The 15,785-nt window shown below is 36.6% G+C and overlaps 3 protein-coding genes across 3 annotated transcripts in view; 1 reads left to right on the forward strand and 2 right to left on the reverse strand.

Moving 5' to 3' along the window:
• The window catches only part of LOC134744118 (uncharacterized), a 113,700-nt gene extending 105,194 nt beyond the window's left edge, over positions 1-8,506 (reverse strand). Inside the window, exon 1 of the mRNA XM_063677823.1 lies at positions 8,393-8,506. Coding sequence (XP_063533893.1) covers positions 8,393-8,441 — 49 coding nt within the window. The 5' untranslated portion in view covers positions 8,442-8,506. The remainder of the gene's footprint in view (positions 1-8,392) is intronic.
• A 1,416-nt stretch (positions 8,507-9,922) lies between these two features.
• LOC134744144 (large ribosomal subunit protein uL4m) lies at positions 9,923-11,060 on the forward strand. The gene is made up of 2 exons (XM_063677847.1): positions 9,923-10,688; positions 10,808-11,060. The coding sequence occupies exons 1-2, from the start codon at positions 10,033-10,035 to the stop codon at positions 11,022-11,024; spliced, it is 873 nt and encodes a 290-aa protein (XP_063533917.1). The 5' UTR covers positions 9,923-10,032; the 3' UTR covers positions 11,025-11,060.
• An 865-nt stretch (positions 11,061-11,925) lies between these two features.
• LOC134744189 (uncharacterized) lies at positions 11,926-14,488 on the reverse strand. The gene is made up of 4 exons (XM_063677912.1): positions 14,216-14,488; positions 13,758-14,093; positions 12,817-13,004; positions 11,926-12,144 (listed from the first exon to the last, which is right to left on the reverse strand). Exons 1-4 carry the CDS (start codon positions 14,370-14,372, stop codon positions 12,112-12,114), a joined length of 714 nt encoding a protein of 237 aa, XP_063533982.1. The 5' UTR covers positions 14,373-14,488; the 3' UTR covers positions 11,926-12,111.
• Between the last annotated feature and the right edge of the window lie 1,297 nt (positions 14,489-15,785).

The raw sequence follows: 15,785 nt of genomic DNA on the forward strand, positions 1-15,785 counted from the left end.
GAGTCGCATCCATTTTGGTGTCCTGTATTAGAATAAGATATTTGTATTATAGGTTAAGCTTGTATTCAACACCAAATAAACTATTTCTATTTCGATCTGTGTAATTGTCGTATATTTTTTTTCCAATCATTCCTTTCATCCAGCGCGTATTCGTTTCTTTTTTCCTCCATGTTTATTATCGCCTCAAGCGTGTTAGCTGTTAGGACTAATTGGCGTAAAAAAACCACTTGAAAATGTTTACTTTTCTCCATAATTAATGTAGGGTAAACATGGTCTTTGATTTGAAGTTTTCTAGGTGGCTTGACCTAGATCATAATTTAAAAAAGAAATCGTTTATTCATCATCTTCAAATAAAAGTTGGGAAAAGTTCCCTAAGACCATTATCGCGTAGCAGCACGGTAGGTATATGTACCCTCAATGACCAATTTAAGCATTCCATAAACAGGAATATGAACATAAACAGTTAAATCCTTGCAAAGCATATTCAACCCTCTCAAAGTACATGATGACGATCTCAAAGATTGAGCAAATTGACACTAGAACTGCAGCGTTTGCGATCGCTGCTCTATTTGAAGTGAGCAATGCAGGCAATGCTGGCATCGAAACCACTCGACAGGGAATTGGGACGGTGAAGACTGGAGGCCAATTTTGATTTAACAATTTGTTACGGTTTCGATACGACCTTAACGATCGTTTTAAGACAAGACTTTCTTTGCATTTCCCGTCGTTATCGTTAATCGTTAAACCCCACACTAGCGTCTGCGTCTAGTTAACTCTATAATGGCTATTGCTCGACGCAACGTTGGCGCAACTGCGCAGCGACGCCATTTTCCATAGCGCTGACTAAACGCCGACGCTTAAAAAATAGTATGGGGTGGCCCTTATTGTCAAGGTCGTATCAAAACGAGATAAAACTGGCAACATCACCGCTTGTTCAAGCCTTGCACCTGCTAAACTCGCTCCTCGAATCAGCACCAAACTGTGATGTGTTTGCGAGTGGATGGTTGGACGTGTGTTATGAATGCTTGAGGTTCTGCGAGACGAGGAATGAACGGCCTTCTTCTGTTATATGTTAATTTAGATTTGTGTACTATGTGTATGAAATGTCTATTGGTTTCACAGTGCTTTGGATCACTGTTATGCTGTGAAATGTAATGAATAAAAAAAAAATAAAAAAAAAAAATTGTAAATCACAATCGGCCTCCTGTTACCTATAACCTGTAGACGTCATCAGAGACAGAAGGGATGAAAATGCAACACACCCGCCACTTTATCAAAAAGCGACTTAGGTCTGAAGTAAGTATCTTAAAAAGTTGAAAATTCTACGGTAGGGCGATAATTTGCTATGTTCTTAGCGATATTGCGCTTCAGTTTTCATTCTACATATTAAACGTAATGAAAATTACATAAAGAAAAATTCTACGCAGACCGTCAGCATAAGTACCTTTGATATGACATTTTGTAATGGCCGCCTATTTATTAAATGTAATTATTAATATTTAAAATAGTAAACTATAAAAATGGCATTACGTGACAAAACTAGTACACTAGGTAACTATTATACAGGTACTTAGTAAAAAACTGCGCATATTCTTTCCATTCCCAATAGGGGCAAAGCACAGGGCAAAGTTTATTAATGCGGGAAACAGTTCCCGGAATACTTGACGCTCCGTGGAAAAGGCCCTTATTTACAATAAAATAAAATGAAATTCAACATTTTTGACAATTGGTCCCCTGGGGGAAATATAAAAAATGTGTTAATGGATGTATGGAGCATTATTAGGTATTTTTATAGTTAGGGACTTAGTTCCTTCCTTCTCTTTTGTTTCTGAAGTAATTATTTATTAGCTTTTTGATCTCGCACTCCTAGAGGAGAAAAGGGTTGTTGTTTTTACCGGCTAATATGTTGTAATTTCTTTTGGGATACCGCTTCCTGTTAAAATGAAAATAATAGTTGATAAATTATAACAGACGCAAACTATGTGTAATTGTGTATATGTTACCGTAAAAACCCGATTTAAGTGAAAATGCGTTTTAGCGTATGCGTTTAGTTAAAACTACTTTTCAGAAAGGCTTTGTGACGACTAGTTTTAACTCTAGGACTTTTCAGTCAAAACAGCAGTTTCGCAGTGACCTAGACAAAATTTGAAGGGAGATAGAAATGCGGTCGACATATATACCTATACAGACGAAGATGCGGGCGGAAAGTAGCCTGCAAGTAATTACATAATAGTTATGTTAATTTATAAGAACTAACAAAGTGTCTACTAATCAATGACCTTTTATTAATAATAGACGCGTGACGTTCATAGTTGACAAAACTAAAATGATGAAAAGAATGAAAAAGATGATTGTTATATGACAATCTTGTGAATCTTGACACATTGGCGTCAGCCGTACGGCTTACTCAATATAGGTTCCGGAAGTTCCGGAACCTAAATTTGATGGCTCCCGAATCTCATGATCAAGCGCCGGGTACCATATCTACCTCCCGTTACTTACATCCATGCTACTAATCTGTTATTATTTCCTTCGAGCTTCCACGCCAGATTTGGTTAATCGACCTATATTATACAGTACCTATAAAATGAACCTTTATCAAATCGCTTTGAGTGGTTCCACCTCAGTGATAATAGAACAGTAGGCCCGTCAAGTCGCTCAGGAAAAGCAATAAATCTGTGAGAACCTTAACATTTACCTTCCACCGAGTGAACGTACAGAATGAAAATAAATCGCACCTAATTCGGAGCTAAATCGGCGAGATAAAATTGAAATTGAGATTGGGCTGTGTAATGGCGCCATATACCTACTTAAGGCGGTGCTACACGCGAAGTATAATGGTTTACAACTCGATTCAATCGTAATTGGTACGATCATAAAAGATTGTGTATTTTAACTAGGTTCCTTTTGCGGTGCTGGCAGTGTTTTTTCTTCTTGTGAGACTTCTGTAGCACTTATAAGTCCATCGTATATGGAACACTAATTTGTGCAGAGCCACACAAAATTATAAAAAAAGTATAATTTTGGGGTTGTGTGTATTATATAACAAGTGGTTTTGCCAACAACCAAATACAAGTAAATATTAAAATTGCTTGCTGAAACTAATACGAGTGGAATCACTAGGTACTCAAACACTTAATGTTACGTTTTGCCAATGTGACTTACTGTAGCGGTAGAATGGATCTACAATAATTATAATGTGCTTTGGCACACGCTGAGAGAATTGCCAACTTCTATTTATATTTCCACAAATATGTATACCTTCTTCTACAATTGGTTGTAACTATTTTTTTAAGTACAATTGTCAATTACAAAATATATAAAAAATCCGGAAAATTGCTTGTTAAATGTAATATTTTATGATACGCGTAATTGTAGATTTGTCGCGACAATTTACATGTGTATAAATTTTTCATCACAATTTTGTCATTTGCAAATTTTGTGATAAGCCCAATTGTATTAAATACATACTTGTAACTTGTCACTTGTAAATTGCAAGTTTCGTGGGATAGGGCCCTGATTCAAACAAATGTAGGTACAGATGCAGTGCATAGTTGTTTGCCATCGTATTTTCTCTGAACTGTTCGTATTTGTCATGCTACTTCTGTCAACCTCAGTACTTATTGTACTGAGACCACAGACCTAAAATTTATGCTTAACTGAGACTGACTGAAATAGCAAAACACCTTCGTGCGTTGCCGTGAAAATACGATGGCAAACAATTATGCACTACTTACTTACATAGGTATGTAAGCATAAATATCAGCTCAATGGAGCATCTTCAAGTATTTCAATAGCTACTCCTATTTGATAGGTAACCCCTGGAGTTTAAATGAAAAACAATTTAAAATTCATCTGAGATTGACGTAAAAAAATTTTGCTGCATTTTTTTCGTTCCAAATATAAAATGTAGAGTAAAGGGAACTTAGGTAGCGCAGCAGCACTTATCGTGTAGCCGCATCTTAAGGCGGAGGGAGTTCTACGGCCGGGAATGCCGTAATTAATGCCTTCACGCGACTGCTATGCGCACATTTCGCCGATACAAAAAATACCCCAGTGCTATAAACGGGAGAGGAAATTGCCATTTCTTTATCCGTATTAAATATCCGGAATCCATCGTATTTGCCACGGGCCACGGTCGGCTCAATCTATTCCAGGAAAGGTGTTTCGTAAGTAAACTTTGGAAGGCGCTTACCTGAAACAAGAAAAAATTTGTCTAATGTCTACATTTTCAACATCCATCTTGCGTATTGGACAAACACTACTTAATTAAACATTGAAGTTAAAAAACAACTACCCAGAGTCCGTGTAAGCAAACTGTACCTACCAACTTTGTCACTTCAAAGTCTGAGTTAGCTTGGTCTGACGCTACCTAATTACTCTATACAGGATGTTTTTTAATCGTAAACCGTAACCATGTTTTCCGATACTGCTGCTGAAGATTATCTCTAAAAAAGGAAATTTGATCCCTACTTATCTTCTTTTATGGTCACCCTACTCGGACCACGTGACTAAACATGTTTTTTTTTTCTAAGTACAAAGGTTAGGTATCACTTATCAGTATCACTGTATCACTCAAGTGCATGTTGACATGATTGACAATGAATGCCAAAAGGGTTTCCAGTCCAGCCAGCAACCTTCAACTCACAAACTCTTTCTAAAAACCTCGCTAAAGTTTTCTTTGCTACAAGTTTATTTTAAAATAGATTAAACCAAAAGCAATTAAACCCCTGTTTACTTTGGGTTTCGGTGCATTGTATTGAATTTTACATTACATTGTATTGGAAATACGTCGTACACGAAAGCAAATAACTCGAATCCAGATTAATGTATCGTGTTTTCTGTATCGGGGCTACACCTACATATCTATACCAGGGTTCGGCAAAACGCGGCTTGCAATACGCATGCGGAGCTTTAAACATACTTCACAACACTTTATTCAAATTAAGGCTTATTTAAAGCAGAAAAAAATATGATCTGTTTTATCTGTCTTAGATTAATTTAGTTTTATATTTAGGTTAATTTAGTTCGTAGTTATAAAATTCAACATGTGTCAACAACCCTATTCTGCATACCATTTGCAAAGACGATGAAAATACATGCCGTTTATGTTTTAAAAAAAAAGTATATAAATATTTAGAACGGTTTCACTCACTATTATTTTTAGTCTCTTTTGGCGACATGTTTCGGATTCTAGGGAAGCGACTAAAAATAATAGTGAGTGAAACCGTACTGATCTAAATATTTGGAAATATGTCTCACGATAGTTTAATTTCGAAGTATATAAATGTTCAATTTTTCAATATTTACAGATTCTGACTGAGATGACTTCTGGTTTTGATTAGGTAGGTATCTCAAACTTCAAACAACGCAAACACTTTTTTCCAGCTCTTGTTAGTACAATAGGTAGGTACCAAGACTACCAAGTTAGTATCTACACTACTTACAATGTGCACTCATAATACTACATAAATTAACAATTACCTATAAAATAAATAAATCGTTTAAATACTAAATCGTAGCTACCCTAATCGTAGTCAATTAGGTAACAATTTAAATGTAATAGGTACCTACTAACAACTGAACTGTTAATAATGAGAAGTTTTTTCTTAAGATATATATATATATTTCCAATAAAAGTTTAACTGAAGTCGATCATGAGTATAATTACTTAAAGGAAAATTCCAACTTCGTTTCTACGAAGTCCAGTCGGCAGCTGTTAAATATCATCTCTCCTCCATTTTTATAACCTAGGCTATTTTATTCCAGAACATTCGAACCTACTTCCTATATATGTATATATGGATGTATATTTATTATATAAAAACGTAGGTATTATATATATTTGTTATACTGCTACTTCAATTTTTTATCTTATTTTATTTATTTTCGCCCTCTTTTATAAATTTATTGACTTTCCTCTAGTCTATTGTACGCAGTGCTATATTTGTCTACCGTTCTTCATCAATTCTCATCTACTCAAAGGTTAACTGGAAGAAATCCCTTAAAGGGATAAGTTTGCCTTTGTACTGCCTATTTCTGTGCCATATTTGTGTTCTATGTCTTTGTACAATAAAGAGTTTATACATACATACATACATATGTACCTGACTTACTTATAAAATAAGTTCTTCAAATGTAAAATGTAGTGATGTCGTTACTATAAGGCTAAAGACTCGGGGGTCGGGGCCCAAGAAACGAGTGTTTGTGGATGGTACCCAAGTTGATCAGGTTCAGACTGCCACATTCCTGGGTTTTGAACTGGACAGAGGGCTGCAGTGGTAATCGCACATAGGCAGTGTGTAACAAGCTAGCGAGCGCCTGCTTTGCCCTGCGCCGTCTAGCGAGAGTGGTGCCCAGAAATGTGGTACGGTCGTGTTACTTTGCCACTGTACACTCGCTCCTACAATATGGCGCAGAGCTGTGGGGTCGCGCTGCCGAATGGGAGCGCGTCTTTCGCATGCAAAAGAGAGCCGTCCGAGCAATTGTGCAGGTGAGTCAAAGCTCCTCCGCAAGACCTTACTTTAAGGATCTTCGGATACTTACTCTGCCCTCCCTTGTGATATTCCAAGTGGCTACATACGTGCGATGTCACCTTGACGAATACTCAAGTGGAGCGGATATCCATGGGCGAAACCTACGAAACGCCCAAAAACTCGTGGGCGTCAGGCATAAATTGACTAAATCCGCAAAACAGTCACATATAATGGGACCGGCGGTTTACAACCGTCTGCCACCACACGTGACAGAAGCGCCGTCACTAAACAGTTTTAAATCCAGGCTAAAACGGTGGCTTATCGAGCACACTTTCTATAGTTTTGCAGATTATTGTAGGTATACTTTTATTTGACATGTATATTGATAACGCTAATTGTAAGTTAATTGTAAATTATTTATTTTTTTATTTTGAATGTAATTATTGTATTTATAACGCTAATTTTATTTTAATTGTTTTTTTTTAAATTTTTAATGTAATTATGAAAACGACATGTAATACGAATTATTATGAATATACAAATATGAAATAATATGAAATATGAAAATACATCATTCCATCCTGCCGGCCTAGCCAAGGTGCGGCCTAGACAACGAAACGTTTTGTGTATCTCTATCACCCTTCCATATTAGTGCGACAGTGACAGTTGCGTTTCGATCGCTACGGAGCGTAAGCGATTGGCATGTTGGCTACGCGGCCTGGCTACTATATATCTTATACACTGGTCAGATAGATGGCAAGCGAAGCCCACTTCGGCAGGTGATAATTAATTAATTACCCACCCCTCTGACAAATGATAATGAATGGCGATGATGCTTTTAGGCAACGGCTTATATATTATACTTAACAGCGGTGCGTTTGTAGCATGCAGCATGAGTTGCAGGTAGCGCACTTCGACCGAAGGGCTTCACCCAATTTTTTAGCATGAGGCCCCTACGCGACTACATTTCCATCTTCACCACTTATAGATAGGTTGGCAGTCCTCAACTGCGTTTCTCCAGAAACTTCCTGCCTCGCACAACTAAACTATAGAATGAACTTTCGCCTGCGGTATTTTCGGACCGATACGACCTTCAAACCTTCAAAAAAAGAACGTACTCCCATCTTAACGGCAACACACTTACAATCCCTTTGGTGTTGCGGAATGTATACGGGCGACAAGAGATACATCGCTAAAAATAATATGATATGTTTTAAGGGCATCTCTTCTGTAATTAATAATTAATACCCCAAATCATTTTCAGTTTTTACAAGCTTTTATTTAACTTGCCCTATCAGTATGTAAGTTTGTTATTTAGTTAGTAGAATTCTGTGATGAAACAACGCAATTAACCAAATTGTGTTTGGGGTTTTTAGAATTGCCTGGATGAGTTGCCTGTGGTTAAAAAAAGTACAGTCAGCAAGAAAAGCTTGTACCAAAAATGAAATTGTTGCCAAAAACTTATTTCATTATAATTTGACAGTTAAGTACCGAACAACTGACAGGCCGATATCGTCCGGCGGACTGGTAATAGGTGGGCCTTGAGCGTCCTTTTCAAAGTAACCGGACGATGCAACTATAACAAGAGATGTTAAATACTTACTAAAATTAATAAAAATTAATATATTATGCTGCTCAATATCTTATTCTGATTCTGGATAAGCGGCGCGTTTCTGGCCACGGCGTGAAAAATAGTGTAAAATTTGACCGTCACGACCCATAAGATTGAGAAATACGTAATGAGACGAATGAGAATGAAAATGAGGATGACGGATACGGACACGGACGTCACGGCCACAGACACGAACACGAAGAACATAACACAACATAACAGAACAGAACAGAACGTAACGTTTTGAATGATTCACGGTTAGTTTCACTAGACTTATATTGACCGGGATATAGACCGTGATTACCTTTTGAATTGTTCATGAGCTCCCGATATTTCGACGCAGTTACATGCATCTTGTTCACGGGTGACTGAAGGTGAAGATAGCGGGTGGGTGTCAAATTAAAGTTGTGTAGACCGCGCTCGGTCTACCCTCATTCTTGCGCGTCGGCTCATAAACAATGCAAAAGGTAATCACGGTCTATATCCCGGTCAATATGTCTCGAGAACGTAACGTAACATACAATACAATAAATATAATAAGCTAGATATGCAGTGCCCTTACAGGGTCCATGTGAGACATTGTATATTATAATTTTATAATTTATATACATCTTCACCTTCATCATCATTTTTTTACTTGCGACTATAATAGTCGTAACACACTACCGCAGAGATATCTCTTTCTCGCTCACACTAATGAGTGCACCGTGACCTTGGTGCGGTGCGGTAGTGTGTTAAATCCGTAATTATTGAATTAAGATTTCATATACCAAACTATGCTTGCGTACTTTTCATGTATGGGCTCCCAACTCAATTATAATATTCGTTTCGATACGCTGTAGTCAACTATAAAAAAAATACCAATCACGTGCCGCCGCGCTCCCACAGAAGACTAAACGGGCGACAACAGTAGCGCGTTTTTTTTTTTTTTTTAATAAAATACAGAGTATTCTTACAATAATCATAGCCCCGCAAAACTCAATAAAGAGTTTGACTGTGGGGTCATCAGTCTCTAGTTACATATGTACTTAACTTAATTTTATAGTAGTGCAATTACTACAAAATATTGAGGTAGTGTATTTTTAACATAGATTTAAATTCAGACTTCTTATTTTCACATCTTATGGCTTCGGGCAAACTATTAAGAAAATATGGAATTCTTTTCCTAAGGGTTCTATCCCAGTAGTAGTTATTAATTCTAGGAACGCATAGTTTGCCTGAAGTCACAGCCTTTGTGATGAAAGTGTGATTAACTGGTGGTAATGCATCCTCTGAGTTAATATGTCTGTTTATATGTCTTTTGTACTTCATTTTTGTCTAATGAGATACTTACCAATTGTTATTCATTATTTAGGTTTTATAGTAATTATAGTAAAAAAAGTATTATTTTAGATGAATCGCTACTCGTAGAAAAAATATTGTATACAATATTGACATAATAAAGTTTTTCAATCTTACCACTGTACTCGTCTGAAAAGCTCTCCATTATATCACGATTGTATAAAATACTATTGTCAAAACTATTCATGAAAGTTTTTTATCGTCAACTAATCTTAAAGCCATAACAGATTACCGCAACGCACCGCGACCTTGGTGCGGTCAAAATATCTCTTACTCGCTCTAACTTATAGCTGCGTCCATAACGCACGTACGGCGACCACCATACACACTATCGATACGTGCGCCGCACCGCACCAAAATCGCAGTGCGGTGCGGTAGTCTATTATACTTTTATTGTGTAGTGTGGTTACGCCTTATTTACTTTGTTTAGTTGTCTATGATTTTCATGTATTCCGTTCCGTAGCAAATATTTCTCATATCTGTGGTTAATTTTAGCAAAGTGACTTTTAGTGTTGAGGTTATGTTATTTAATTAATTGATATTTTGATTAATTTTAGAATTAAAAGCGATTATGGTATACAATTTCTGGTTAAAAGCTATTATATGCTGAAACTAACAATGAATTCGATACTGTTAAACGCATTGAAAAACCTTCATATAACAATTAAGCCGCAAATAAGAGCCATTGCTTCCGCCAATGCTTCTGTTATAACACCTAAGGATAAGTCGTTAACGGTGAGCAAAAAAGAGTGGAAAGTTTCCCCCCAATATACCAAGCCTCGCGAAGTATGGATTGAAAACTTGGATACAATCGAGGAACAGAAGTTGGGATTGTTCGAGTTGCACCCTTCGGTATATGCAACGGTGCCTAGAATAGATATAATTCATCGTAATGTGGTGTGGCAGAGGAAGTACCGGTGGGTGTCGTGGGCTCACACAAAGACCAGAGCAGAGGTGCGTGGAGGAGGTAGAAAACCTTGGCCTCAGAAAGGTCTGGGCAGAGCCAGACACGGCTCGATTCGCTCGCCTTTATGGCGTGGAGGCGGTATAGCCCATGGACCCCGCTCAGGCACAACCCACTTCTTCATGTTGCCCTTTCATCTAAGACTACATGGTCTGACATCTACGCTATCTGCTAAATTTGCCCAAGATGACCTACACATAGTCAGAGACCTTGAACTGCCCACAGATGAACCAGAATATTTTGCTGAGCTTATTGAGCAAAGGAATTGGGGACCATCTGTCCTAATTGTTGATGAGTAAGTTTAATCATATAAATTATTATTCATTTTATTGCACAATACAACGGTATAGAAATGAATAGTTGCATTGTTAAAATAAACAGTTTTTGATTTTTCTAATTTTGTATCTTTTTCAGTACTGATTTTGTATCAAGAAATATAACAGTGGCCACGGATGCTATGCCACATGTCAATATTATGCCAGTTTATGGACTGAATGTGTACTCCATGTTGAAACATGACACATTAATTCTGACAATGTCTGCAGCTGAAAGAATTGAAGATCGGATTCTGAGCCACTTGCACGGCATTACGACTGAGAGGCAGTCACAGTATAAATTAGATCAGGTTTAAATATTTAGGGCAAAAAGTAAGTTTAGAAATAAATAATTGCAAATATAAGGTATTATTCATTTTATATTTACAGCACCAGGTGTGATTTAGCTTAACACATTCAGTGCAAAAAACCTATATGGTATTTTATGATTCCGTTCCCAGGCCTGACGCCCTGATAATCGGGATCATGGTACTACATCTATACACAACTATATTTTTGTGACCGGGTGCGGATGTCTTGTTTGGCAAGGAATGTGTTAATATGAAACAAATGGTTTTATCTGATATTATTCATTGAAAATTATTACCACTTTGCTGCCATTTTACAAAGAGAATATAGACAGAAGCTGCAGCAATATTATGGACATAGTCACATATGTTTTTTTTTAAACAATGCACAAGAAACTAATAATAATGAATTGTATTTTTCTCAAGTAATGTTACACCATTCACTTAAATGGCCCTATTTACACATTGGTTAATGATTAGTGTAACACTATTACACTAAACACTACTCAAAGTGTAAACTGGCCCTATAACCCCTCGTATGCGGCCTGTCAAATTTGATGAACGATTGAAAAAGTGAAGTGAACGGTTCATCCATTAATTACGTCACACGAATTTAGAGGTTTTTTGACCCCTCCCCACCTCCTTGTCACACTTGGTCACATTTGGCAAACCCCTCCCTGGTGTGACATTTTTTCAATGAAATCGGCAAAACGAATTAAGTATTATTAAAAAAAATTCAAAATAGTTTTGACAAAAATATTTGTAGTTTTATAACCCAAAACAGAATAGGAAAGAAAATTAAACGTTACGAAAATAAAACTTATTTAACTGTACAGCGAATAAAATATTTTAAATAAGTTAATGTGACATCACAAAGTGTGTTACCTCCCCCTCCCCCTTGTCACAACATGTCTCATTGACCCCCCCCCCCCCTAAACGTGTCCCAATACAATGGATTTAAGTTCCCATGCACAGATCCCTGTCTAAGCATACGAGGGGCTAAACAATATTAGCAATACATATTTGCTACTTTACATCAACTTTATTGTTAATATAGGCTGGATTCCACAGATAAATTGATGTTAAAAAATATCTGTCATTTATCCAATATTTTGGGATTATCCGGAATCTGGAACAAGATAAAAACTATAAATAAAACAAGAAAGAAAAATACATATTATGTATTATTGTATTTACATGCACAGTAATACCTTTTTATATAGGCGGCTCCAGACAGAATGAGTAGTCTTGAGACACACAACACAAATCAGGTTACTCTGTGTATAAATGTAATAACTCACACAAAGTAAGTAAACACATGCAGCCTCAAAGCCTCAAGTGATATTGAGCTATGCACAGCAAGTTCCTTTAAAGTCTGCCCATTCTGTTCTCTCTCTCATGATACTATTCTCTGATCATGTTAATGTTTCTAATAATTACTAAGAAGTGTGAGAAAAGTAAATTTATTATCTCTTTAATTGTATGACTTTGTAGGCTGACGGAATTTGATTTCAGTACCTTTTGGTACCTTGTCACACTGGCAATAATATGAGATCCCTAGCAGCTTTCATACTGACTATTGCTGTTATAAGGCATGAAATGGTAACAAAATTGAATTCCTTGACCGCATGTTACTATTACCCTAGCAGCAGCTAGCAATAAGCAGATTATCTCTCAACTACTAACAGACATATGAATGTGGTACATTGATTAAGTATCAGGTGTAAAACTTACACATGCTACACACAGTTCCATACAAATTGACCTGTTTTTATTGCACATATTAAAATGTTAGTCTCACCTTGCTTATTTTATTATTTGTTTGGCTGGTCTGACCTGCCATTTTCTGTCTCACACTCCACCTCAAGTCAGACCAGTTATTTTCACCGGGAACATTGGGCTTGTACTTCTCCCAGAGTGATGTGTAATAATGATACAGGTTTACGGGATCACATTTCTTCACTGCTGGTGGCTTTACTACTCTTATTACTGAAATAATAATCATAATTAATTTTAACACTCATGACACTAATAAATGTAATTTTTAGGGTTCCATACCCAAAAGGTAAAAACAGGACCCTATTACTAAGACTCCACTGTCTGTCTGTCGGTCTGTCTGTCACCAGGCTGTATCTCATGAGCCGTGATAGTTAGACAGTTGAAATTTTCACAGATTATGTATTTCTGTGGCCGCTATAACAACAACTACTAAAACCAGAATAAAATAAATATTTAAGTGGGGCTCCCATACAACAAACGTGATTTTTTTTGCTGTTTTTTACATAATGGTACAGAACCTTTTGTGCGCGAGTCCGACTCGCACTTGGCCGGTTTTTTAATATTGCAGACTGTGTAATTTCCATCTTGCTAATAGACAATATATGAATATTAAAATCTACCAACATAACTGGAGCAATTTTTTTGGTAATTTATAGGATATATCCTATAACATTAAATTAAAGCAGTAAATTAAATTGTACAAAGTTTGTGACTCTTGAGCACTATCAAATCAAGTTTTTAGTTCAGATGTTGACAAATATTTGATTTACATGTGGATTACTTCAGAAATTGAAAACACGTGCGAAGTGCAGACCGTGGATCTGTATAAACTTGTATGGTGCATTTTAGGCAGTTTAAGCCCAACTGAATATTCGGTTCAGCTCATACCGAACAATCGTATTCGGCGAATTCCATATTTAGCCCATCTCTAGTCATGGCGCATTATTTAATTACACAACTTACTATTATTGTTTGAGGTGGTATTAGTTGTTTTCGTATGGCTGGATGTAGACTCCTTCTTCTCAACTTGGACACAAGAGCAAGCCCTTCTTAACGGTTTCTCGTCGGGCACTGTCTGTTGAATGTTAGGAGCAGACTGTATATTGCGGACATGCAATGCCTTTCTTCTACTCAGGCAATCTCTATTACATTTCAAATCTGTGCTATCCGACATTCGAGATCTAATTCTGGATGAAAATGTACTAGCACTGTGTAGCCTTTCCGGACCTTGTGTTGGAATGTTCTCATGATCAGATGCATATTTCTGCTGAAGGTCATACTTGATTAATTTCTTTAAATCTGTGAAAGCAATAACAAATTAGAACTTCAAAACAAAAACAAATACTACTTTGTTTAATTTATACCAGGCGACACCTGCAATAGTTCGAAAGTGCTTCAGTCATTAAATAATAGCACCATACCTGTGATAAAGTGTTTCAAAACCTCTCCGCTTATATTTTGAATTCCTAGATGGTTTAAGTACTGCAGTACTTCCCTAGCGTCAAGTTCCGCGGTTAGCTTATGGTATTCGTCATCCATAACGGAACTGTTATTACTACGATTTAATAAGTGCGTCATGAAATTTCACCGAAAACTTGTAACTTTAAATCTAATAATGTAAATTGCGCTGTTTAACTGCAACGATCACTTATTGGTCAACCAAGAACACGCAACGCAAAGCAAAACGCAGTGCGTCCTAAATAAAATGACATTGACAGTTCATTTGACATTCGTTCATAGATACTATAGATGAGCTAAACGCGTGCGTCCTGGTGCGTCCTGTCATAAACACAGACTAATAAGAGATACTGTCATAAACCATACTAAATTTGGAACAAACTCCCAGAGGATGTAGTAGCGGCCCAAAGTGTCAATGAGTTTAAGAATAAATTAGATAAGCAGCAAATTCTACTCAACACTGAGAACTCGGTTTATGACTCTGGATACAGGCATTATGCACCGGTCCGAGAACGGCCATCTTTAGACCATAAGTTTGTAAATGTTTTATTTCATTGTTTTAGGTTGTAAGTTTTAGTATTTTGCACTGTATTTTTTTTTTTTTTTTTGTAAATTGTAAAAATTGGGTTTCTTGCCTGCCAAATAAATAATTTATTTATTATTATTATTATCAGTTGTTTAAACTGCCTGCCTGCATTACAAATAATAATAATAAATTTACGGTGGGGAATAAAAAAACTGAGGCTGTGCCAAGGACAAACAATAATAGCGCTTTGTCTGCTACTCCTACGGAAACATACATTAAGCTGCCTCCACACTCGTGCGCGAATCGCGCACACTCTCACTTATAGCTGTGTCCTTCTCTTCCTCGCTCTCACATATGGGTGCGGCCATAGAAGGTAGGATCCTATAGAAGCGGCCTACCGTGCGTGACAATATGATTGGTCGAGTAGATTTGTAGTCACCATAAACCATACAAATTTACGGTGGGGAATTAAAAAAAATGTGAGACTGTAACAAGGACAAACAATAATAACGCTTTCCCTGCTGCTGCTTTTTAGGAGAACCTAAAAGATACATAAGACTATCCCGCTCTGACAGTTCCCCCCACCACTCATGCTAATCCAGTTTTATACTAGATTCATGTGTTTGGCGCACCAAGGTTCCGCTGCGGTGCGGTAGTCTGTTACGTTAATAAATCTGTCAATGTCATTGTCAAAAGACTCGTGTTACGTCAAAAAGTCAAACTAAACTAAATCATAAAAAATATCAAAGAAAAGAGTAAAGTAAGTATTAAAAACATTAAGTAAAAAAATTACCTGGATTATTAAATGTACAAAGATTTATACCATTAAACGGTGAATTGGAACAAAAAAGCAGTTTTTATCTTGTGGAAATTCTACTTAAATTGAAATACACACGATTGTTTATTAAAAACTTTGTTGTTTGTTTTATTGATAAAATGATAAACTAATGGAACATTACAAGAAAGAGACATTTATCATAGTTGGAAGAGTATAAAATTTGTTATCT

Source organism: Cydia strobilella, chromosome 1, assembly GCF_947568885.1.
Source record: "Cydia strobilella chromosome 1, ilCydStro3.1, whole genome shotgun sequence".
NCBI lineage: Eukaryota > Metazoa > Arthropoda > Insecta > Lepidoptera > Tortricidae > Cydia > Cydia strobilella.